Source organism: Melospiza melodia, chromosome 3 (genome assembly GCF_035770615.1).
Source record: "Melospiza melodia melodia isolate bMelMel2 chromosome 3, bMelMel2.pri, whole genome shotgun sequence".
Taxonomy (NCBI): Eukaryota; Metazoa; Chordata; class Aves; order Passeriformes; family Passerellidae; genus Melospiza; species Melospiza melodia.
In genome coordinates this window covers 105,077,653-105,102,944 of record NC_086196.1, presented here as the reverse complement: position 1 = coordinate 105,102,944, position 25,292 = coordinate 105,077,653, and the positions used below count along the sequence as shown (strand labels likewise).

Sequence of the window (25,292 nt, the reverse complement as noted above, 5' to 3'; positions counted from 1 at the left end):
TATATTTTTCTTAAGTGGAGTTGGTTTAATTTATTTTCTAGATGCTTTTTGTTCTGGCCTTTTTAAAATTCTTGCAGCTTTATAATGTAATGTTAGTTATAGGGCATGCAGTGATGAGTAATTATTTCTTGCTTGTTTCAAGTATGTTCCATAAATATATGAACAGGGAAAATTGAAACTAATGAATCAAAGCCTTTAGAATTATACTCGTGACACTTTCTGCCCTTCTTATTTAAAGGGCATGGAGAAAATATGCTCTTACTTTTTCAAGTGTAATTTAGGTGAAGAGAATGTATGTATTTAAAGCTACCTCCATTTTACAGAAGGTTTTATGTGCTGGCCTAAGCTATTCCCAAAATGATTGAGGAAAACTCAGTCTTGAGTTTTGTACTAAGTGCTATGTTTACTAAAGGATTTCTTGATAACATTTAGTTAATAATTGACACTTCAGTGTTCCTCATTCTGCTGATTGTGTTAGATAAAAAAATTGAAGTAATGAGGTGATTGAGTTGGCATAGTAATTAAATGCTTGCAGGGAAACCAAAAGCCTCAGTTTTTGCTTTTTGTTAATCTGCTTTTGGTGTAGCTGCTGTGTGTGTATGGAGAAAGTAGGCATGAAGGAACTTAGATTTGTATGCTGTGATATTCTGAGTTTTTTTTTTTACTAGAAGTACTCTGCTCTCTAGCACTTCCTCCCCACCCTTCTTCTGATTATGTACTTACCTAAAAATTTCTGTAGCATTTTCCTGGTATAAAGCAAAACTACAATTTCAATTATCAAATTTCTCTTTTTGTTTGCAGATGATGATGTACCTGCAGATATGGTTGCAGAAGAATCAGGTCCTGGTGCACAAAACAGCCCATACCAACTTCGCAGAAAAACTCTTCTACCTAAAAGAACAGCTTGTCCTACAAAGAGCAGTATGGAGGTAACTTCTTTGGGTTTAATTGTGCAGGAAATGTTAGTGTTTCAAGAGTATGAAACTAGTTAGTATTTTTCTTAAGTTATCTAATGACTGCACTAATTCTAATTTATTTTATCAAAGGGTGCCTCTACTTCAGCTACTGAAAACTTTGGTCACCGAGCAAAACGTGCTAGAGTATCTGGGAAATCCCAGGATTTATCAGGTAATAACTTTTGTACAAGAAAAGGGCAGGGGAGATGGAGTTCAGAGACATTTTAATGTCACACATTCTCTCACACAGATTGTCCCTAAACTGTTTTTATGTGTATTCTCCAACTAAGAAACAGTAGTGGGGAAAAAATACCAAAACAAGACTCCAAGCTTGTTCTGATCTTCAAATTTGATAGCATGGTTTTAATCAGAATTTTTTTAATCTGATCCTTTGTTCTGTCTGCTTCACTGCAAGTATGTTTTGGTTTGGTTTTTTATTCTCATAGTGCTGTGTAGTTGTATCTAAGCTGCTGTTAAGAGCAATAATACTGCAGTGCTTAATTACCATTTCTCATATTGATGGCATTGTTCCATTGCATTTTTAGGGGTAGTTTGGGTATGTCACCATAGCACTTCATTGTGGAGAGAGGGAGAGACTTGGTGTGTTTGTAAATAAAAACCAGATACACCTGCATACATAATGTATGGAGATTTTTGCACACATCTACAGTAAATGCACGTTGTACAATAAACACACATCCAGTACATGTGTATATAACTGCACTGTGTGTATTTTATTTGTGTGCACACATTTTGTAGGTGTATACAGGCACACACCCCCTTCTTGTTCTCTTTTCTGTGTAGTTTTTCAGTCTCTCTGCTTCTATTATTTTTTGTCTCCTGACACACTCTTCAGTTCCAGGAGATGTGCTGTCACTTTTGCCTGGAAAATCAACACCAGCACTTGCCAACTCCCTTCGATGTGGTTTCTCCTGCTTTTCTTGCTTCTGTTTTTTTTTGTCCATGTCTCCCTTAATATTGTGAATTAAAGCTGAGCAGCTGGCACAAGACTTCTGGTCTGTTTTCGTGTCTTATGTTGAAGTCTGCTCTTTCTGGCTTCTCATTTTCTCCATTGCATAGTTTGTTGTCTTTTTTTGTCCTTTTCCCCCTTTGTTTTATTCTCCCCCTCTTTGATCAACTCTCTAATTTCAGCAGCTGTTTAAGAACCATTTAACTTCAGATTTATATTTTTGAAATAGCCAGAACCAATTGGACATAACCCTGTGTCATTTTGCATTGATTCATTTCCTGATTGGCTCTCTGGAGCCTTGTGCAGAATTGCCTTGTCACAGACTCTGTTTCTCTTGACAATTCTTAGTTTTTCTTCCATTTCTTTCACTCTTTGCTGTGTTAGTCATTGTGCTTTTACTCTCCCCCTTTCTTTAGTGCAAGTCTGTAACTTTCTAACATGAATGACACTGATTTCCTGAGGAATTCTCCCTGCTTTCACTCTGCATTCCATTTGTTAGATTCTTGAGCTCATGTGGGGATTGTGGGGGCTTCTCCAGCATAGAATTGACAGAGGAACCACTGTAAACAGTGCTTTTACAATTTTACTTTGAAGACTGTGTTCAAACCAGTTGCAATATAAGAGTGTCCTCCTCAAACCATTTTCTTTTACTCTCTTTCCTAGTATGGGTGACAGTTATTTTTTACTCTCCCTGTTGAATTTCTAAGAGATTCCACTGAATTTGTACAAATGTTGATTCTGGTGAGATTTATTTTAACACACAGTCCCTTTCACCTCACGTTTTTTGTTGGCATAGGCAACAATGATAGCTGTTGTAACTGAGTTGTAGGTTTGAGACCTCTTGGATTGTCATGAGTGGTGACTGTATATTGTCATCTGGGCTGTACAGGTGTTTATTTTAGAACTGTAGATGAAATGATGGCAAAGGACTAGAAATACAGGAAAATTCCTTGGTGGAAATCCATTCCTTGTACAGACTCTGAGTGGAGGAAAATTGAGTGAAGTTGAAAGGAGAAATGCCAGTCAACTAGAGTTTCCAGCTGGAGTGGAGCCAGGAGTGGGAAAAACATGTATTTTAATACAGATTTCAGAGTTAGTTCTGCTGGGAGTGCTGCTATTTTAAATTTCTCTTTTCACTGAACTATAGATTTGCAGTACATTCTGAGACTTGAGGTTACTGGCTCACTCACTGATTGTTCTGTACACTAGGAACATGCATAAGTTTACAGAACTTACTGACTTTTTAAATTGATTTTTTCTTTTTGCATTGATTTCCTAGGATCCTTTCCCAAGAACAATACATGCTATGTTTCTGACATATTTCTGCTTCTTAACAAGAAAAGATGTTTACTAAATACATCCCTGTGGAGCAAAAGCTATTTGTCTCCATCTTCTCCACTAAAATGGACAAAAAAGGCAACCATATAAGACATAATTTACAATTTTGGATTCTTGGGATGGCATTCTTTGTCTTTGTACAAAGAAGGAAATTCACTTTCAGGCAGCTTTCCCTGCTCTTTGTCTTGGTATTACTTTGCTAGTCCCTATCAGCTAAATGATCAAAACTGAAACTGAATTAGCTTTGTGAATATCCTGTGGAAACTGAATGACATAACTAGCTATGTTTCTAACTTTCAGGTGTGCAGTATAGTAATACTTACTAAATTATAAATAGTTCAATTGCCAGCTTACAGTAGGGCAAAGATAAAGGTTGATGATGACCTCTCACAATTCATTTTTATTTTTATTCTTGCCTGGTTTTGACACTTATTTGAAAAACTGGTTGGGGTTCTTTTAATATGAGTATCCATTTTGTCCATTACCTTGACTTCATCAATGGGCATGAAAGTGTCAGGAGTAGGAACATATAAATGCTTCTGATCTGGTGGCCAGACAAGCCTTTTAAAACTGTTTTGGCTCATTTTTGTAAACTGAGAGGAAGAGCACATTGATTACATCCTTGCTTTGACACATTACTGAAAGATATCCAAGATGTGAAGTGAGGATTTATAGAACAAAAGCATGTTGGTCTCTCTTGGATACAGAGAAGTCTTCACATTAAGAAGCAAATTAGCTTTTTCAAATTATACTGGAGAATTTCACCTGGTAATCACTGTATCAGTGATTTGAGTGGAGAAATCTTAAATCAACCCCTGCTTAATTGAGCAGAAGGGCAATTTAAATTAAATTGCTCACTTCTGCAGGATTTTGAATAAAGCTGAGTGAGGATAGCAAACACCTGTAAAATCATCATCTTCATTTTGAATGCAGTGCCTCGGTTTCCAAGTAAATGCAACTTGAAAAATTGCAGGGGCAGGAAGGTTAATTGAGGCTTTAAAACTTTTATTATTGTTTTTATTTCAAGTGTTTTGACACTTTCTCAAAGTTGCTCCTTGTCCCTTGCAATAAGGAAACACATCTGGATTTCAATTTTGATTTTGAAATCAAGCATAGGGAGGAAAACAGGACCATGAAGTTTGGAGCAGTGGGAAGGCACTGTGTTAATGAGCTTCCTCTCCATTCAATAAAAAATTATTCAAGGTCCTAACATAGATAAAGGAAGAAAAACCCTGCAGTTTGTTTCTGGAAGTAACTGTATGCCTCAGGGATTTGTGTTAAAAGGAGAAGACAGGTCATGGAAAATGTGGGAAGATTTACTGTTTTGCATCTGCAGTATAAGATTTCAGCTTTCAGTGAGGCAGAAGACTACATCTAACTGGAAAGCTACCAGAAGAATATTAATTCAGAAGCAATGTCCAATTATCCTGTGATGCATTTCAAGAGTAATTAGGACTGTAGAACAAACTGCTCCTGCCTGTTTGACCCTTTATACTTCCAGTGGAAAAAAACCTTTTTAAAAACCATTGATAATTTTTTTTTTAAACCAGCATTGATAATGCATGTAACGTTTTTTGGTGATGTACAGCCATGTTCCCTTATTGGCTGCTGTTAAGCTCTTCAGGCTTCAGGCCCCCCCAGGTGACTCTTGAGCAGAAGGCCTTTCCATACTACTTGCATTTCATAAGTTTTACCAACTTACTGAATTCAGCTTAGCTCATAAGGCTTTGTTTTGTTTTATTTTTTCTTGAATAAAAATAATTTTGTAGTCTGCCATCAATGCTGTTTCAGAAGAGAACTCTCTTGGCCAACTTCTGGGCATTCATTCCTGTTTCTTTCCTTGTGTCCCATGCTAGCAGTTCTGTAGCTTGCAATGGACTAAAGCAAGGAGCTGATCATAAAAAAACTGGAGGAGGAATAGGATACTGTGGGAGCACATAGCTGTGGGCATGTGGAGTGGTGGCACTTACCACTTTGGCACAGCACAGATTTTTGTTGGGTTGAAGTGGCATATACCTATAGTTTATGGCTGTGAACTGTGATACTGCTGTGAGCTGCTGTCAACTGCATAAATACATCAATACATACAGTGCATCTCTGGCATCTGAGATGAAATTGGCACTCTGGAATCACTAAGGGGACATCCATGTGATGGCACAATAAGGAACACTTTCAGGGAAGGTGCTGCAATCTCAGGAATATTTCTTCTACCTGGTCTGATCAGAGGTGTAAGCATGACACCCTGGAAAAATCACTTCTGTCACAGCACACAGGTTCTGGTGATATGGTCTGCAGATCCCAGTTTAAGGTTGGGTAAAAAAGTCACGGTTTGGTGCCTGCAGTTTCTGTCTTCTCCATCTTACAGCTGAAAATAACACATTTCTTTGTGCTGTCTTGCTCAGGAGAATCCTGGGGCAGTTTGTTTTGTTTGTATGTGAAATCTCACGTGGATATTATTTTTCAGAATGTTATTCTCTCATATTTAGTAGGTCATCTTCCTTAAGGTCACTTCAGTAGGCTTCTTGTAGTAGCCAAAATGACAGTCCTGCTGCTCCTTAGGCTCAGGTGTGCTAAGAAAATCTGATGTGGGGGGCATTACGTGGGTGTAATTGTGCTGTGAATTTAGCAGGCACAAACTCTGAATGCCTTGCACACAAATGCTCCAGACTTGGGAAGCTGCTCTGTGTGGTTGTGTCTTTAGGATCATAGAGAGGATGCTGAAGGCATTAGCCAAAGTGATCTTTGCAAGCAGAAGTCACCTGCTCTGAGGGTTCCTGCCCCAGGAGGGTCTGGTGAGAACACAAACTGCAGGCAGGGCTTTCCCAAAGGAACTGTTGTTTGTGGAGTGTCCGTGAGCAGGGTTTAACACAATGACATGGGAATACAACTTTCTCCAGCCTCTCTGAAGAAATGCATCTGGCAAGACTAATACTTCTGCTTTAGATTTTTCATTTTAAAAGGAGGAGCATAAATGGGAGTAAGTTGAAGGAGGAGACTTGGGAGTTATTGATGGCTGCTGATTTCCTACATCCCAGATGTCCTCTTTCCCTAATGTGTTCATTGTGGGAGAGCAAGGAAGTCTTCCTAGTAGTTTTTCCAGAGAGTGACTATTTCTGATTAAATTCTTTTGTGTTTGAAAATGTTTGCAGACATTTTGGCTTTGGGACTGCATTATTATTACTGTATAGATAATGTGGGTTAATTGAACCACAATGAAGCTAATAGCAGTGAGAAGCCAGCATTTCTGAAACATGCACAGTAGCCGGCTTAACATCTGCACTTCTTTGCAGAATGATTCCTCCAATAGAAAAGGTGAAATTAGAAGTTTGGAAAGAGGACTTGAAGTCTGTAACTTCAAGTTACAGATTTTTTGGCTTTGGTCTTAGAAGAAACAAGCTTTAAAAAAAGACTGTCTTGAGATAATGGACATTTTAAGTGGGAACCTTTCAAGTGACAAGTTGGTCATCTTTTGCAGTCAGAATTTGAACTCACTAGATATGTCAATAACCTTGTATTGATTACTGTTTAATAGCAGCACCTGCAGAGCAGTATCTTCAGGAGAAGTTGCCAGATGAAGTGGTTCTAAAGATCTTCTCCTACCTGCTGGAGCAGGATCTCTGTAGAGCAGCCTGTGTGTGTAAACGCTTCAGTGAGCTGGCTAATGATCCAATTTTGTGGTAAGTGAAAAGCTATTCCTCATTATCTTGAGAAATACTAGGTGTGCTGCTCAAGATGCCAGTACAAGAGAAAAATTGAAATGCTGGTTACAATTAGTTGAAGGAAAACCGGTTGTATTTTATTATGTCTGATTTAGTTAAGCATTATTTTTGTATTAAACAGTAAAACTTGATTTTCTAGTAGTGTAGATACTAGTTAAACAATGCCTGTTATAAAAAAAATCAGTTCCTTCTGCCATTCCTTCTTCTCCCTTTAACCTTTTTTAGACTACTGTGGGGATTGTGTTACTTCACACAGAAGGAACAAAACATTTCTTCAGCTTAGATGCGAGCTTTGTCTAGTGTTACTTAAATGGGGTTTTTGTTTGGTTTAAGTTTTATTTGTTTTGTTTAATGGTTGGATACTTGAGTTGTTTTCTCACATGAGTCTGGTTTACCCCTGGGTTATTGAGAGTTTTAATAAATGGGAACTAAATTTGTACTTTTCTGTGAGGGAAGAACCCCAACATATTTCTTAAGCTGTTTTGATTTAAAAGTAAAGATTAAGACTAAAAGAAGAATAATAAAATAACATCACAGATCTACCCCCTTTTCCTGTCCTAAAGACAGCTTTGGGGATGCCTTGTCAGATGAATTACAACTTCTGTGATTCAGTGTCATCCTGTAAGTCTGGGGCTTAGTATCAGCAGGCTCAGACATTGCAATTATTTGCATTCTGGCACTAATGAAAAGAATCCAACTGCTGTGTGCCGTTTTCTTCTTTGTAAACCACTGTAATTTGTTCACTGATGAACTCTTTTTGGAATACAGTGCATCTCTTGTTCTCACTGAATGCATTTCTCAGTCTTTTTTTGGCAAGGTGAGGAAGAGGTGGTGGCATGCTTGGTCTTAAGTTTTGTTATCCTTGTGCTACTAGCTTTTGTAAGTGTTAATGCTGTAGTTAATGTAGAGTTTGATTCACAAATAGTGTATGTAAGTGCTTAAGTTTCTTCATGAAAATTGCATGTTGAGAACTTTTTCTCTTGGCTTATAAAACACATACAAATTTTAGTCAGAAAAACAAAAGTCAGTACAGCAAAAAAATTGGTTTTAAGTGATACGTGCTGATCTTGGTCGTATTCACAGTCACTGGCAAATTCTTCTCAGAAAAACCCCAGGTTTTAGCCTTTAGTTTTATATTAAAATGGAAGATTAAAATGAAAAATTAAAATTAATTTTCTCTTCTGCTCAGGAAAAGATTGTATATGGAAGTATTTGAGTACACTCGTCCTATGATGCATCCTGAACCTGGTAAATTTTATCAGATTAATCCAGAAGAATATGAACATCCAAATCCCTGGAAAGAAAGCTTCCAGCAGCTGGTAACAGTTTATTCATTTATATTCAAATTCATGGGTATTTCTAAAAGTAAAAACACACACTTTTGAAATGTGGCTGACAAACAGTAATTACCTTGGGTTTAGACTTTAAAATCCTTGTGGTATTGTGCAGTAGGGGGAATTCAGAAGTTATTTCCTGTTTTGAGGCTACTTTAGGGAGACACCACATGGTAAAGTGGAGTCCTTGAGTATCCAGCTCTGCTGCGTTGGGTTTTGCATCACTGAACTTTTGTGTACAAGATTGTCATGGTCTGAGACTCAGTGTGAAAGATGCTGTTGTATATCTTACAAAACCAATGTGTATGGTGAACCAAACACATATTGGTAATGCCACTTGGGTTAAATAGTGATTTACAGCTAGCCTGACTGGAGGTAAACAACTTTCCTTTAAGGAATGTGATTGCACCTCTAATCTAAAATTTCAAAGGTATTGTACAAATGGCAGGGCATGATTGTAGGAAAAAATAAGTAAGGGAAAAAAACATCAATGTGAGTGTACCACACAATGCCATGTGTTGTTGGTTAATGAATTTCTGAAGTGCATTGAGGACAAATGCTTGACTTGGCTTCTTTGTTTAGTATTCAGTCACTACTGAAGGTATGGGATTCTCTTTTCCTCACCATATAAATGCAGTTTTTTTGGCAAGCTGCTAGAGAATCAAGAGATGGAAGTAAGGACAGCTCTTGTGGAGTGATTCAGGTGTATGAGGCTTTTCAGTCAGTTTTGAGGCTTATGGCTGTGTAAGTAGTTGGACTCTTGGCTTAGTTGATCATTCCCTTTGGCTCAGACATTTTTTGGTGCTGCCATTTCAAATTGTGTGCCTAGAGTGGGAGGTCAGTATATGATCCTTACTTCCTGGGACAAACTGATGTCAGCAAAAGGCTTGTTAATTAGGGAATTAGTAGATCTCCTGTCAGTGCATTCAGGCCCACCTGTCTGCAAGCTTCTCACAAACTCTCTTCCTTCTTTTAGTACAAAGGAGCACATGTAAAGCCAGGCTTTGCTGAACACTTCTACAGTAATCCTGCAAGATACAAAGGAAGAGAAAATATGCTGGTATGTTCATAAAGTGGTTCTTAAAACTATTTCTATATCCTCATAAATGGAAATGGACATTACTCTCAATTTGTTCCTTTTCTTCTAGTATTATGACACCATTGAGGATGCTCTTGGTGGAGTTCAAGAAGCTCATTTTGATGGACTTATCTTTGTTCACTCTGGTATATATACTGATGAATGGATATATATAGAATCTCCAATCACCATGATTGGTGCAGGTATGTAAACTGGGAGCATCACTGTCTCAAACTTGTATTAATTACCATGTTAATTAACATGATACTCAGGTACATTAAATATCCAGTATAAATGCCCATCTCCCTTCATCTGCCTAGCAAACATGTAGCTTTTGTACAAGCATCACTAACTCAAAAGTAGCTGATGCTTCAGACTGAAGTGCTGTTGTCTGCTTGCTAGCTCTCAGAATAACTTCATTTATCTTTTTATTTCATTATGAGAAAAAAAATGGAATTTGTCAGAAAGCTTATTCAGTAATAGGACTGCAGTTGAAACTTTTACATTCATACATACATACATATATATATATAAAACCCATCTCCAGAGTAGAAACCAGCAGTGACAACAAGCCCAAATTAGTATCTGTCCCATTTTCTTCAGTATCATAATTCCATCTTGAGGAAGGAAATGAGAGCATCCAGCAGAAAGATTCTGAGACTGGAGGTTCTTCCTCTGTTCTCTGCCAACTGTTCCTCTGAACAGGAACCTTTATGGAGAAGGAAATAAGACTTGGAGAATAGGAAGGGTTTAGGAAATTAATATAATATACCAGGCTGCCCATTGTGATACTTGTAGAGCTATTTGCTTTTCATGTCACTGCTAGGAGCATGCCAATTCCCAGTGGCATGTCACTGGTGGGAATTCAGGCTGTATTACTGTCTGGTAGAGATTTTGGTTAAGGGGTCTCAGACCTCTTGTTCCTGTGGTGATCTAGAAGGGAATTACCTGCTGTTTTGTGTTTTTGAGATGCTGTCTCTCTGGGCTGGTTGGGTTTACTGGGTTGTGGGTTTTAGTAAGGGTGATGGGTTTGGGGTTTTAGTTTGTTTGTAAGGGTGGGGGTTTTTGTTTGCTTTGGTGTGTGTATTTCCTATGGATATGTCCTTTGTTTTGCAAAGTCTCTCTTTTTGGGTATTTAACTGTTCTCCATACCAACTGTTTTGTTCTTGAGTGAGACTGTTCTGGCACTTCTTGCCTGTGTTTTGCAGCCTTGGCAGGGAGAATGGCTTTGAGCAATGCAGGCAGATTGTTCCAGTGTTATTCTGAAAAATTGTCCCCACAGATCTGCAAGATGTGGCTGTGTTAGTATGTGAGTTTGTCAGTTTGGGACTCATTTCTGGAGTGAACATTCTGAACATGCCCACTTAGAGTGCTTTGGTCTGTGTTGTGGAGAGCTTTTGGAGGACAAACTGGATTCCTTTTGGATGAGACTAATTTACAAGACATGTTCCTGGAATACTCCTAGTGCCCTTCTGCAGGCAATGTGTGTTTGGTCAGAGGGACCTGGGGAGGACTTGAGCAGAGTCAGTCCCTTCTCCCCTCCCTGCCTGCAGCATGTGCTGGGGGTGCCTGATCCTCAGCTCTGGTTCCCTCTGTGGTACCACTCCTGTGTTAGGCTGCAATGCTTGCTAATGGAGATGTGGCCACAGACAAATAACCCTTGGCTTTTGTTTCACAGAAGAGAGGATTACAGTAAAAATAGGGCAGGTCATATTCATGAAGTGTTTAAAATCCAGAGAAACTGGATCAGCACTGTCCTAAGATATAAAATTTCCCAGTCACTTCATGACATTTGAAATGATATCTTGACTATCTGGGTAAACTTCTGCATGTTCTCTGTCTCCTTTTAAGTTTTGAAAAGCCATCTGCTTTCCCTTCCTCTGGAATTAACCTAAGTTATTCAGAAAAACAGTTAGCTTAAGTACAGCCCTTTAAAAGCCAGGGATCTTTATTGTGTATTTTTGTAACAGAATAGCTGTCTTGGGGAACAAAACCTCCAAGAGGAATCCAGCAATGCTAGATGTATTTATATTTCAGTTTTTGGCATTGCTGACTTCACTTCCTCAGACTTTCTTTTCTGAATGGTGAGTGACATTGTAGAGAGAGTCAATTTTCATTTGACTGGAAAAGAAAACAAATTAAAGTGAACTGCTAAGCCTTGGAGAACTACCTCTACTCTGTTCAGTCTGGCATGCTTTTCAGAATGGTGGGATTAAGGCAGCACCAAATCTCTCTGCATTTCTACTCAAATTTCTTTAATAGTTTATTCTTCTGGCTTCAGAAGAAGCACAACAATATTAGAAAGGCAGCTTAACATACCTTGAGCTTGGAAGAAGCTTCTGCTTGGTCACATAAGCAAAATGTGCTTACAGAATAATGCCCATTGCTTTTTGGTGGATGGGGTTTTTTTTTATTTTTTTGGGGTACTTTTTGTTCTGTTTAATTTTGGGGTTATTTCTTCCCCTAAATCTGAGGGAAGGAGTTGGTTGAAAAGGAAGGCTTTGGAAGTATTGCTAGTACTCTGGCATATCTGAATTGCCAAAAAAGAAGCAAGAGGAGAGGTTCTGTAAGAAAATTGTTGCATCTGGTTCAGGAGACAAAAATACGTTTGGATTTTTAAAAAGGATTCTGTTTTTCAGGGTTGGAGAGGGGGGTGTTTGCTGCAGGAATAGGACCCTTCCATGAAGTGTTCATCTCACTCAAGACACAAAATCTCACAATTGCTGAGTTTCAGCAGTTGTACAGATGTGTCCTGATCTGAGAATCTTCACTTAATGTGTATTTTCAGAGCTACAGCTTTCATTTTTTCCCTTCATTTTCCATTTGACTTAAATAATATGCAAGTAAATGAAAATGGATTATCAAAAGATCCTTCAGTCAAGAAAAAAAAATACTAAAACCAATAGGAATGGTCATTGTCATTTAAAGGGTGGAAAAATCTAAAATTGTAAGACAACTATTATAATTGGGTATTGTTCTATTTTAGAGTGCAAGAGTACTTTCACATGCCTGAGTTCTTCTTCAGATACCTGTTCTGCATTTTGAATTTAAAGCTTTCTTTGAGCTGGTTTAGACCTTTGTGGTTTACATCTTGTATACTGTAAGATCTAAAAGAGTATCTGGTTTTTGCTTGGTACAGTTGGACAGGGTCACAGTTAGTTCCTGCAGAAGGTAGTGGAATTAAGTAATTCTGAGGCAATATGCATTTAATGTATATTTCTTTAGACAGTCCCTTACTGTAGGCTTTCTGTTCCATTATTTCTAAATGGTCTATCCATGGTCCTTAAGCTGAGCATGAATTCTGATCCTGGGGAACATGACTCCCTTAGGTTCCAGCAAACTGAATTCTTGGGAGCTGTGTTTTGCTTGATTACAAAATTAATGGTCCTTTTCTTCCATTTCCAATTCTAACACTGGTTTCTTTATTCTAAAGTGGTCTAAGCCAAAAGCTGAAATGGAGATATTTCTCTGAATGATGATTTCACAAAGATTAAGCAGAATGTTGCAGAGAATTTCATTGGTGCATTTGGAATGAAACTAATGCTTAAGGAAGTCTTCACTATTTTCCTAGGGAGACCTAAGTGCAGTGATCTGACTAACTGGCCTGTTCTGTGATGGGCACTCTGGGACCTTCCCAACTCAGAAGTTACTGCTTGTGTAGGAACTCATGGGATAAGAGGAAGGTGTCTGTAGAGAACATGATCCAAGTGCTTTGCAAACAATTCCACAAATCTGTTTGATAGTGTTTCAGAGCATCCAGTGTGAAGTGCAATTTTTCTGTGCTACCCTGAAAGTTCTGATACTGATTTATGGCTCTCATATCCTCCTTGGGGCTCTGTTTATTTCCTGGGTTGGTTCACTTGCAGTCCTGTGGTACTGTTCCTTTCCGTGTACTGAAACACACAGATTTGTTTATGCCACTGCATTTGCACCATGGTGAATATATAGAAATGTCACCAAAGCACAGAAATATGTTTTGTATGATGACAGCTCCTCATCAAAGCCTCTTTTAGTTGTTATCTGGTACTAAGTGAATAGTGGTGTAGAGGAGAGCCAGACTACCTTAAAATATGTGCAGCTCTGCAGTAATGAAAGCAGAGATTGAGCTTTCAGATAGTGAGAACAAGCTGGATAATAATGTAAATGTTGCTTCATTCTGACTGACATCTTTCTGCCAGAGTGATAAAGAACAGGACATACTACTTGTCTGTACTAATGTCAACAAACAGAAAAGGATCTGCTCATGAGAAATCCTGTGCATAGGCTTTTCAGTAAAACACAGAATTTAGGATAAATACCTGCTCACATTTGTGTTGAGTTGGGAATGGTTTAAAATGCTATCAGATAAGTTATCTGCTATAGTATGTGAAACATCCACCTTTATATTTGGTGTGTTGAGGGAGGGCTGCTTCTGGCTTGCATGTTTAATGTGCAGGTTTGAATCAGACAAACGATCTTGCTTGTGAATGAGCATCAGTGAATTTATTGCAGTCAGTGGCTGAGGTTAACTGGTGCTCCCTCTGCTGGCTTGTGCCATCCCCATATAAGCATCACCTGCCTTTGGATTAAGGGTAAAGAATGGAGCAGAGCCTCGCTGGTAACACAGGAAATCAAGTGACACATTATAGCATTTTGTCAGTGAACCACTTCATAACCTTTTGTACCTGCTGCCAGTAGTATAGTTCAATCTAATTCAATAAGTTGGGGATTTTTTCGTAAAGAATAGTGAGGATATCAATTCAAAACCCTACATCCTACATTTGAGAAGTGTGGGGAGGTCACTTGTAGGTCATGAGTAGATTAGTAAATAGTGGTTCATGTCAGTGATGGAATGAATGTTTTTAGCATTAATAAAAGAGTTTGGAATATCAGAAGAAATCATACTTGGAACAGAGTTAAACTGCCTCTAGCCTGGTACCCATGTCTAAGCTGTTCATTGTAAGTAGTAGTCAAAGACCAGCTCTGTAATAGAGGAGATTTTTCTCACAGTACTAGATATTACTAAATTGGTGCCACATTGTCTTAGTTAAAGACTAGCTTCTTCATTGTCTTTCAAACTTCCTTTTTTAAGATCCTTTTGACAGGAGGACTATTTATGTGCCAACAATAGTGTTAATTTTCCTTTGTTGCTTCAAATGGAATTCTGTAAGTATTTTGAGGATTCTTTTTCAGCAGCATAAACTAAGACTTTTAAATTGTTCTCTTTGCAGCACCTGGAAAAGTAGCAGATAAAGTTATAATAGAAAACACTAGAGATTCCACCTTCGTTTTTATGGAGGGTTCTGAAGATGCCTATGTTGGATATATGACAATCAGGGTAAGAATCTCACCTGAAAGCAGATCTTTTAAAAAAAATTATTTTAATGTCTGAGCAGTTAAATACTATATTTGTTTTCTTCCTTTTCAGTTCAACCCTGATGACAAATCTGCTCAGCACCACAATGCACACCACTGCTTAGAGATTACCGTGAACTGCAGTCCAATAATCGATCACTGTATTATCCGAAGTACTTGTACAGGTTAGTGGGCTTTTTATTGGTTGAGAAACTCTACAAATTGAGTATGATTACAATTGGCATATCTTTATTTTTTAATGCAGGTATTCAATACAGGTCTGCAAGCCTTAATTGCCTTGGAGCATCACTATTAGAGTGACTTCTTTGTGTCCAAAACCTCTGTGATAATGTGTACTTGGTTTTCTGTTTGAATCTGTTTGGACTCGTTGGACAGTTGGTTTGAAATTGAGAAGTGACAGTTAAATAAAGATACCTGGGTTTGGTGTATAGTTGTAGCTGGCAGGATGGGGCATTTGAAAGGGTTACACATGGGAGTTGTTCATGGGTTTGTTCTGATGTTCAGTGTTGGGATCAATGGCATTAAACAGTCACAAGATGTAACTGCTGAGCTCAGCTCTCTCTGAGTGGAATGATTTGACATGTTCAGAGGATGAGTAGTAGCTCTACAGTCAGAAGTGTTGAAAGACTCATTTTGCCATCAGAGACAATGAGGAAATTATACCACCTGATTTGGGAAAAATCAGTAGTCTAGGTTGAGGAAAGAAGGAGTCAGTGTCTGGAAATGAGGAGCTGGATGGCAGTTTAGTCACCAGCAGGAAGACATGGCAGTTTGTAATCCCTGGACACAAGATATGGCAACTTGAACATCTTTGAACACAGCCAGATGGAGTGGAGTTGTCAGAAAGAAGAGGTTCAGGAGAATTAAGATATTGAGTCTTCGTGTGGAAATGGCCATGTGTGAGGTTCCACAAGGTCAGCTAGGGAGAGGGAATGGATCTGTGCAGCAGGCTGTGCATGGAGGTTGCTCAGCTCAACATAAAGGTAAGGAAAAAGAAAAGAGTTCTTCCAACTAGGTATAAAACCAACGTTTTTCTGGTACTGCCTGTGAAGAATACTGCAGGGAACCATGATGAGAACGGTGGAAGGATTCCTGGTGTGTGCCTTCTAGAGGAAGATGAGCTTTCTTGAAGGTTTTGGGCTATAAACCACTGCACTTGGTCAAGGCAGTTCTCTGCTTTGCATCACCATCTCTTTTATTGGAGACACATCAGTGAATACTTGGAGGTTTTAAAAGTGGCAGAAGAGGAGCAAAGGACAGTGAGCTGCTCCCAGTATCCCAGTGTTAATGCTAACACCAGGAAATTGAAATGTACAGAGAAAAAGTATTCTGGAACTTACGATGTACTAATACTGGGAACCCTGACAACCAGTGAGTGGAATTAGATAAGACCACATTCAGCCTGAGTATTAAAGTAGTTTGAAGAGCTGCATGATTTCAGATGAAAACGTGCTTATAGATAAGCTACTAGATCCTGATATTTTTGTGAAAGTTGTTTATGAAAATTAAGTTCAGATGATTTTTTTCATGACCACTTTCCATTTCTGAGAATTTTGAAGTTTTGCTCCCTCCAAAACTCTGGATTTCTGAATCTTTACTGTATTGAATTGTTGATTCTCTTTTCCAAAATTAAATTCTTCTCTCTGAAATTCTGTTCAGTTTTGGAGGCTCTGTGTAGGCTGTACTATCATCACTTACCAATTATCAAGTTTTACTGGCTTTTTAATCCTACCAAGCCTTGCTATTACCTATTCAGGAAGTACTGAGCTTGTGTAAAAAGGGAGGAGGAATGGCAGTCTGCCAGAAAAGGCATTTACTGTTTGCAGATAATTGACATCTCTGAACCTCTTTCCTAGACCACGCTTGTGATACCCTTCCTGTAGATCTCCAAGTTGCATTAAAGCATATTTCCACATTATGTCCTCTGTAAAGTTCCTAATGTATGTCATATGTAAAGATGGGAGCTATGTAAGTGCAAATGCATTAAGCTGAAGGTTCCTGCTGCCAGTCCCAAGCATCTTTTGAAATATTTTCAAATAAAGTGTAAATGGCAAGATCCTGAGTCTAGAGGTTCTGTTGCATCCATTGTGGAAAAAATCTGTGCTAGCCCTCACCTTGATGGATAAAAGTAGTAGTGGATGGCAATGTTCCTTTTTTCAAAAAATTTAATATTGCTGAAGTGTGTGCAATCATTTATTCTGAGTAAACAAAATAAAGCTTAAACCTGTACTACAAGTGCTTTGTACTCCAAAAGGACCCATTTCACACAATCAATACTGAAGTCCAGTGAAGAGAGTCAGAATAAAGATTGCTTTCATTTAAATAAGCAAAATGTGATAGAGGAATGCTTTTAGAACATCACACCAAGTTCCAAAAATCCATAGCTCCTCAGTGTCAGAAAGAGATAGAGGAAGGGGAGTGAAAGCAGTTATGAAATGCAAGAAAGAATAAATTATTAACAGTTAATACAAATAGGAAATTAGCAATTGAAGGAAACTGTGGGGACCTCCCTCTAAAATAAAAACACACCACTTTACTGCCACAAAGAACTTGATAAACAGGACAAGATGCAGCCTCTGTCTAGAAGAGACAGTGCTTGTGTCTTAATTTGGGAAACAAAGGGAGTTTTAGCAGTGATGCTGATCCATCATAGAATGGAAAAATTTGAATGGCAAAGTATTGTGTAATTTTTGTTCCATATTTAATGAGAATAGGCAGGAATGATAAATGCCCTTATCCCCTAGAGGGATAATGAAACATGTTCCACTCTTGACAGTAACTGTGGATGAGGTTAAACAGCTGAAAAAATAGACATTCTAAAATCATGCTGGAGTTTAGAAAGAACTGGCCAAGAAATTCTCTGGCTTCCTATTGTGTATCAATGGTAACTTGAAACCTCCATGAGATGGTTTTGTCCCTGGGGGAGGTGGGAGGGGTGAGACTACCCAGGGTGAAGAATGGCAGGAGTACTGCCTGTTGATCCTGGCTAAAATGATGAGGTATAAATGCAGGGGTGTGGCCAATCAAGAATATAAAATTTCTGATGAATCAATTTAGTGCACATACAGAAAGTTACAATGGTTGCATTACACTGTTGTCATTTTTGATTACTTTATTTGATGAAAAGAATGCAGCAGTCCCAGTATAATTACACAGATCCTTGAAAGATACTGACATCAACACATAGTGCCTGAAAATATTGGAGTTCTACAGAATGCCCAGAGTCTGCACCAAATAGATGAAAAATAACCTTCAGGGTAACTGTATTGGCTTTTTTGGTGGTATTTCAAAGATGACTTCTTGACTTGAAGAGAAGAAATAAGACCCATATTAATGAGACCTATAGACTTTACTATAAAGTATTATAGATACAATAGGAATGTAATATAACTACAGTCTTAAAAATAACCAGGAGGATGGGTTGCTGTGACCTTCCTGGTAGGTGGACTGTCATACACCACTTACATTAATCTCACAAAGTGCAGAGTTAGACACACACAACTTGCTTTTGTTCCTATTTCTAAACCCCTCTCCTGGAATGCTGGGCAAAGCTTACAGAGTCACTGTGCATAAACTGCTGAATGTGAGCCCTCATGTAGTCAAATGGCCAAAAGAACTGGTGTGATCCTTAGTTACACCTGTGGGAACACCAAGTAGAAGTAGAGAGAGACTGTTAATGCCTCTGCTTAGTCCTGCCTCTGAATAAAGTGCTCTTTTCTGGTGTCCATAGCAACATGTTGGAAAATTTAGGAACTGTTCAATGAAAAGTCATATAAGGTAAAGCAGAAAACTTTGGTTGTAGTGACTGTAATTTGTTACTTTATCAAGGAGAAGGCTGAAGGAGCAAATTGCTTGCACTGAATGTGTGTGTGCATTGGATACAGCATACACTGGCATAAAGAGAACTGGATGCCAAAGCTGGAGCAATTCAGATGAGCAATTAAAGTGTAAATTAAAAGGACAACAGCCCTCTAGCCAGCTAATAAGCTTTATGCTAGTTTCTCAGTTGCTGGAAGTCAAAGTTATCAAAATTTAAATATGTTTCTACAAGATATGTGCTGAAGTTCCTGCTGCTAGAATTGAAGCAGGACTTAATTCAGGGAATTAGTGTAGCCTGTATTATTCATAAGGTCAGACTAGACAATCAAAATAATTTCTTTAGGAATTAAAAAAGAATAAGCTCTCTGTAAATGAGTCTGTGAATTGTTTAAGCATAGTCTTTGTGGTGCTTTGCTAGAAGGATGTATGAAAACTGACTAATAGAGCAGGTACTGGCTTGCCTATGTAGTGGTGTTTAATTGTGGGGAACATGTGTTACGTAGGCCAGGTTCCCTGAGATGAGCTCTTACCTTTCAAAAATCACTGTTGATTTTAGTGCCTGCAGAATTTTATGTTGTCACACTTCACGGAGTTCAGGGAATTGAGCTGGTATGCTGAAGTCCTGAGCAGTTTGAGTCCTAGTTTCCTGGAAAATATTTATTTTCTGGGTTATGGTATGGTAGCTGAAATCGTTCAAGGAGTTTTGTAATTCAGCTGGGGAGAGACCTGTTGGTTTATGATGTTTATTCTGTACTCAAGATTGTGTTTCTGTGTCCTGCTGAGTATTGGGTAGACAGTGTGTCTTTGTATGCTACAAAATTATTGTTTGGCCTCTTTGATGTACTGAGTTGTGAAAATTTCAAGGGAAGCGCAACAAGGCAGTAATTAGAGAATTTTGTTAGATTTCTGTTGTGCTCTGCTGTGAACAGTCAGTCTACAGTGGGCCTAACACAGGCAAATAAATGAGTGAGGACTTTCATAAGCATGAATTATTATATAAACCATTGTCCTGGCAGCTGTTTAACCTTGGCAAGATGACTTTAAAGTGACTCCTACCGTGGTTTTTTGCATCTGCAAAATGATGACATTGGTGTTTTTCTGCCAGTGGCTTGCAACGCTTTGGCTCTGTGAACACCAAATCTTTTTAAAATATCAGTTCACACTAACTTTTCTTGCTCTGCCAGACTATTTATAAATGCACTATGCTTTGAAGCTATGGTAACTGTACTGTTTTCTTCCAGTTGGCTCTGCAGTATGTGTTAGTGGCCAGGGAGCTTGTCCTACTATTAAACACTGTAACATCAGCGACTGTGAAAATGTTGGACTTTATATTACAGACCACGCACAGGTAATTTTCCACATTCATTTCTTTACTTTGATAAAGTTGTTCACTGTTCTGGATTCCTGTCTTAATTTACATTTTTCTTTCCCAGGGAATATATGAGGACAATGAGATCTCCAATAATGCATTAGCAGGGATTTGGGTTAAAAACCACGGGAATCCCATTATCAGACGGAATCACATTCACCACGGACGCGACGTTGGCGTGTTCACTTTTGACCATGGAATGGTAACCTATATGTTTTCTTTTGAAGGAAAAAATATACATGTTGTAGAACTGAAATCTTCCATTTTGCCTGTTATTGGAGAAATGTTTTTTTTTTAAAGTGCATTTAGTCATGAGCAGGTAGTTTAAAATATGCCTGCTGTTGTTCTCTTGCCCTTAAGTGGGAGACTTCATTTTAAAGACAATTTTAGCTGAAAGAGGTTTAAGCAAGCTTTTGCAGTTGATTGGCAGCCTGTTACATTGTATTATGTTGCAGTGACAAAATACCTCTTGAAACAGGATGTAAACTGTAGGCTTACATTTATACTTCATTCTTTTCCCTTTGAAAAAGAACAAAAATAATGTGCAGTGTGATTTAGAAATGAAAAAAAAAAAAAGCTTTGTGAAGACTTAGCCTTATTTTAATGTTAAAACTCTGAAATAGGGTATGTACACCTCCTCTGGGAAGAGGGCTTTTGTAGCAGGGAATTAGTTGTGGAATTTTAGCACAGAATTTCATATCAGAGTTCAAGCCTTCTTTCATAGATGTTTATTTGTGTGGGGTGAAGCTCATCACTTCCAAGTACATGCACAGTAGTGAGAAACAGCATTCATAGCCCTTGAAATAGAAGAGATTTTTGTCTCTAAAATAAAAGATGATTGCTGACTTGTTTTAGGAAAATATTCTGCATGTCTTCCAAAGAGTGCCAAATCATTGTTTTTCCTGCTTGAATGACAAAGTCCCAATTCCCCACACCCAGCTGGCAAAACAAGCAGTTTTCTTTCAGTCACTCTTAAAATGGCAGATCTCTAAGGATGTTTTCCACAGAGTGCAAAAGCTCTTGATCCCCAGGTGTAAGAAATCAGGAAGGAAGGGAAGAGACCTGCTGGGTTGGGATTAAAGGGCAGGATGGAAATGCACAGGCAGTGGAAGCAGGGACAGGTGACCTGGGAAGAGTCCAGAGACACTGTCCAGTTGTGTATGGTCAGGAAGGCCAGGGCATGGATGGAGCTGAACTTGGCAATGCATGCAAGGAAGGATAGGGAAGGATTCCACGGGTGTATTTCAGAAGAGGAATGGCAGGAAAAAAGCATATTATCTCTCCCCCCTCCATAAGTAACAGCAGTGACAAGAGATGAGGAGAAGGCTGAGGGACTCAACATTTTCCCTCAGTTTTTACTGGCAGTCTTCCCACACCTCTTTATTGGGTAGACCTCAAGGCAGGAACAGTGGGAGCAAAGTCACTCCCACTGTAAGAGAAGATCACATTTGTGACTGCCTGAGGAACCTGAATGTACAGAAGTCTATGGAACCCAGTGAGATGCATCTCAGAGTTCTGAGGGAGTTGGCTGATATAGGGTCCAAGCCACTCTCCATGACACTGGCAAAGCCATGGCAGTCAGGTGTCTGGGAAAAGGGAAGCATTGCACCCATTTTCAATAAAGGGCAGAAAGGACCCTGGCAGGGACTGACCTGTCAGCCTCACCTCTGTGCCTGGGAAGATCATGGAGCAGCTCCTCCTGGAAGCTGTGCTGAGGATCACAGAGCACAGGGAGGTGACTGGGGACAGCCAGCACAGCTTCACCAAGGACAAGTCCTGCCTGACCAGCCTCAGTGGGGAAAGGAAGGGCTATGGATGTCATTTATGTGGACTCCTGTAGGGCCTGGACATATGCACAGAATTCACAGAATGACCAGGTTGGAAGAGACCTTAGAGATCATTGAGTCCAGACCATGCCCCAACACCTCAACTAAACCCTGGCACCCAGTGCCACATCCAGTCTTTTTTAAATCACATCCAGGGATGGTGACTCCACCACCTCCCCAGGCATTCCCTTACAACATCCTGCTCCCTAAGTGGCAAAGATGTGGATTTGATGGTTAGACTGTTTAGTGGATGAGGAATTGTTTGGATAGTTGCATCCAGAGGGTAGATGCCAGTGGCTAAATCATGTCCCTCAGTGGTCTGTACTGGGACCAGTACCAGTGATACAGACAGGGGATCAAGTGCAAGTTCTAATCCTGATCTACTCATGTTTTTGATGGAGTTGGCAGCCTGTAAATAGCACTAACAGGAAATGCACTGTGGGTACAATCCAGTGAGGCCTTTCTCCTCTTTGCTTAGGTTGCTGAGGGGCAGAGATAAAGGATTGAGGCAGTGCTAGTTGTAGCTATTGGATTTGTGGTTTTCTGGGTTCAGTAGAAGGCAGACAGGTCACAGGGCTGCTGCTTTTGCTGCCAGCATAAAATCTGGCACCAGAAGGTGAAACACTCCACATGGTGGGATTCTGCTGGTAGGTGCCTCTTCTCCACTCTGATAGTTCCATCCTAAGGACTGTACTTGTTCTGTTTTGGGGAAGACTGAGAGTGCCCTGCTGGCAGCCCTCTTCTGATGGATGGCTTTACATCATTTTCTGTCCTCTAGAGATGATGTTGCTGGGCTGGTTTGCAGAGAGTGATGGCAGATGTCTTTGGTTTATATTATCTCATTGTTTGGACTACTTTAAGCTGTGTTTAACATACTGTACAAGCACTTCTGATCCACTTCAGTGGGTACATCCATCCCTTCAAGACTTAAACAGGCTTGGAAACATGGAATGAAGTGATTTCAGCTTTAGGAAAACTGATAAAGGAAAGTGCTTCAGCAACTCCTGCAGGGGAGGTGTCTGTGTGTAGGCTTGAGGGTTAATTGGAAAGTGGGTAGGAGCTGCTTCTTGTTTAAGTACTGAAGTATAAATATTAAATATATGAGTACTGAAATATTAAAAAAATTAAAAGCCAGGCTGAATTCACTTGATTAATTTTAAATAATAGTGCATTTGATCTTTATTCTTACCAATGAAATGTCTGTTTCAGAGCTGTGATCAGTGTGGTATCACAAGCAAAATGGAGTAGAAATAAATGTTTCCCTTTTGTTTAAGGGAATCAGAAGCACATTAAAGAGAATGTGTGAATAATATTTATCTCAGCTGCAAATATTATTGAAATATTTCATAGTCATAAACTGCTTTGAAAGATTCAGTCCCCCCCTGTCTCAAAGTCTGCTTTGGCAGCATCTTCTGCTTTTGCATCATGTCTAGTGATGGAGTCAATGAAATTACATCATTGGCAATGTTTATATGCTCTTTAAGTGACAAAGTGACATGGTATCCTTCAGATACAAATCCTGTATTCCTAAACAAATCAATGGATTTTGTATTTTTTCTTCTCTCACTTCTGTTACTTTCTGTAAGTTTTTTTTTTGCTTGTGCCTGTGAAGTGGGATAAGTGCATTCCAATGCTGAATTCCTACCCTACACATTCTTTTCCTGTGGGTTTCTGTGCTGGAGTGCTCTCTCCAAAGGGTTCAAGAATGCTTTGTTTTTCAGTTTCATGTTTTCAAACTGTTCTTTGTGTTTTGATACTTGTAGAAACTTAACCTCTTATTTCTAAACTGGCAATATCCTGAGGTTTGCCTTAGTCTTGTGACGGATATGTAACAAGCTGGCATTAAAAATGCAGTGTGGCATTGGCAGCTCTAGGTGCCTTACCCTGCCCTCTCAGGTGCCTGAGATGAGTTACCAGGCATCTGTCATAAATTGTATTTTGTAGTTGCATGTACACAATGGAGAAGTTTCAGTTTAATGTAAAAATAAGCCTAATTTTACAGTTTAAAGCTGAGCTCTAGGCAAAACAGTTTTCATTTTCATTGCTCCTAAATGAGAAGCTTGGGTTTGTTTTTTTTTCTGATGAAATAAAAGTATAACAGCATGTGTCTAAGTTGGGTGATCATGCCTAGTTTACTTCTCTGTCTTCTAAATACTACAAATCAGATCACTTTAAAGAAATGTGTATATAAAGTCCAAAAAAAAAATTAGGCATATGCCAGATTCTATACAGACTGCATTAAAAACTTAACTACCTTTTGCTGTGCATAAAAGTAAAGGGTTTGTTTTGCATCTTGGATGTGATTTTCTTTATGTTGCATTTGAATTTTCATGAAATGTACTAACTCTCAAATAAGAACCCTTCCAGGGTTTGGAAGACAAATTTTTATAAGCATAGGCAGTTACTCTTTTTCAATATTGGTTTCCTGTTGTCTTTTTTTTTTTTTTTTTGTCTTTTTCCTACCCTATTGGGAATACTTGAGTCTGTAAATATTTAGGAAATGTTAAATCTTACACAATTATATCTCTTTTCTTGGAATACATGTGTTGTTCAAACAATAATACTAAATGCCTCTGTTTCCATAATGTTGTAATCTTCAAGACGGAGAAAGGAAAAAAAATCTTTTTAGAAATAAAGGAGGGAGAAATCCTCTGAGAAGAAAAGCAGCAACAAAATCTCATCGGTTAAAAGTTTTAACTCTAAAGCATTTGAGAGCCATGTTTGTTAGACTGGACAACATGCAGAAAGAAAAAAGCACCCAAGTTCAATCACTGAATTAGTCTTGATGTAAAAAGTCTTCTGAATTGTTTCAGCTGTGCAGGATCCCATCTTTGTGATCACATCTTTTCTGTGCAGTGTATGCCAGGTGGGAATATCAGCATTATCCTTGCCCACACATGCTGTCAGTGTAGCTGTCATTTTGTGTCCACAGCCTGGGATTGTAAATAAATTTGATGTACAGACCTGCTTGTTAATATTTAGGATTTTCAAGCAGAAAGCAACTTGGTAGTTTTTGTAAGATTGTAATACTTTTTCCACATGCATCCTCTGTTCCTTCTTACTAATCATTGGGGCCTCTTTTCCTTAGTCTGGTGCTGTCCCCTCCAGGTTCTTCTTCCATTAGCTGCTGAATTATAACCAGAAACCCCCACAAAGCCCAAGTCAAACACCCAGCACACTTGAAAACCATTCTTTGAAGGAAGTGGAGGCAATATAAGGCTTGCAGTCCCTCTGTGCAGACTTCCTGACCTCAGTAGCTTGAGCTGCCCAACAGTTGGACAGAGCATAAGGGTTGTGCAGCTGGAGTGTGTCTGATGGTGGTACCTGGTTGTACTGGAGCTGACAGTGAGCTTTGTGTTAGCAGTGTTGCTGGAGCCTGTGGATAACAGGTCATGGAACTCCATACTTGGAAACACAATTTCTGTTTTAAAAAAATAATCCCTAATGTTCCAAAGAAAAACTGTTGCCTGAAGCCATATGTGATTTTTTTGGGATCCACAAGTTCATCACCAGACCTTTCTGACAGAC

The 25,292-nt window shown here is 38.9% G+C and overlaps 1 protein-coding gene across 2 annotated transcripts in view; it reads left to right on the top strand.

Annotated features, from left to right (window-relative positions):
- The window catches only part of FBXO11 (F-box protein 11), a 70,259-nt gene that overhangs the window by 33,826 nt on the left and 11,141 nt on the right, over nucleotides 1-25,292 (top strand). Inside the window, exons 2-11 of one of the 2 annotated variants that reach the window (XM_063152463.1) lie at nucleotides 802-929; nucleotides 1,047-1,128; nucleotides 6,800-6,941; nucleotides 8,173-8,302; nucleotides 9,294-9,377; nucleotides 9,466-9,598; nucleotides 14,606-14,712; nucleotides 14,803-14,914; nucleotides 19,811-19,917; nucleotides 20,003-20,140. In XM_063152463.1, the coding sequence (XP_063008533.1) occupies nucleotides 802-929; nucleotides 1,047-1,128; nucleotides 6,800-6,941; nucleotides 8,173-8,302; nucleotides 9,294-9,377; nucleotides 9,466-9,598; nucleotides 14,606-14,712; nucleotides 14,803-14,914; nucleotides 19,811-19,917; nucleotides 20,003-20,140 (1,163 nt within the window). Of the gene's footprint in view, nucleotides 1-801; nucleotides 930-1,046; nucleotides 1,129-6,796; nucleotides 6,942-8,172; nucleotides 8,303-9,293; nucleotides 9,378-9,465; nucleotides 9,599-14,605; nucleotides 14,713-14,802; nucleotides 14,915-19,810; nucleotides 19,918-20,002; nucleotides 20,141-25,292 lie in introns of both variants that reach the window. The other variant, XM_063152462.1, reaches the window with a different exon arrangement.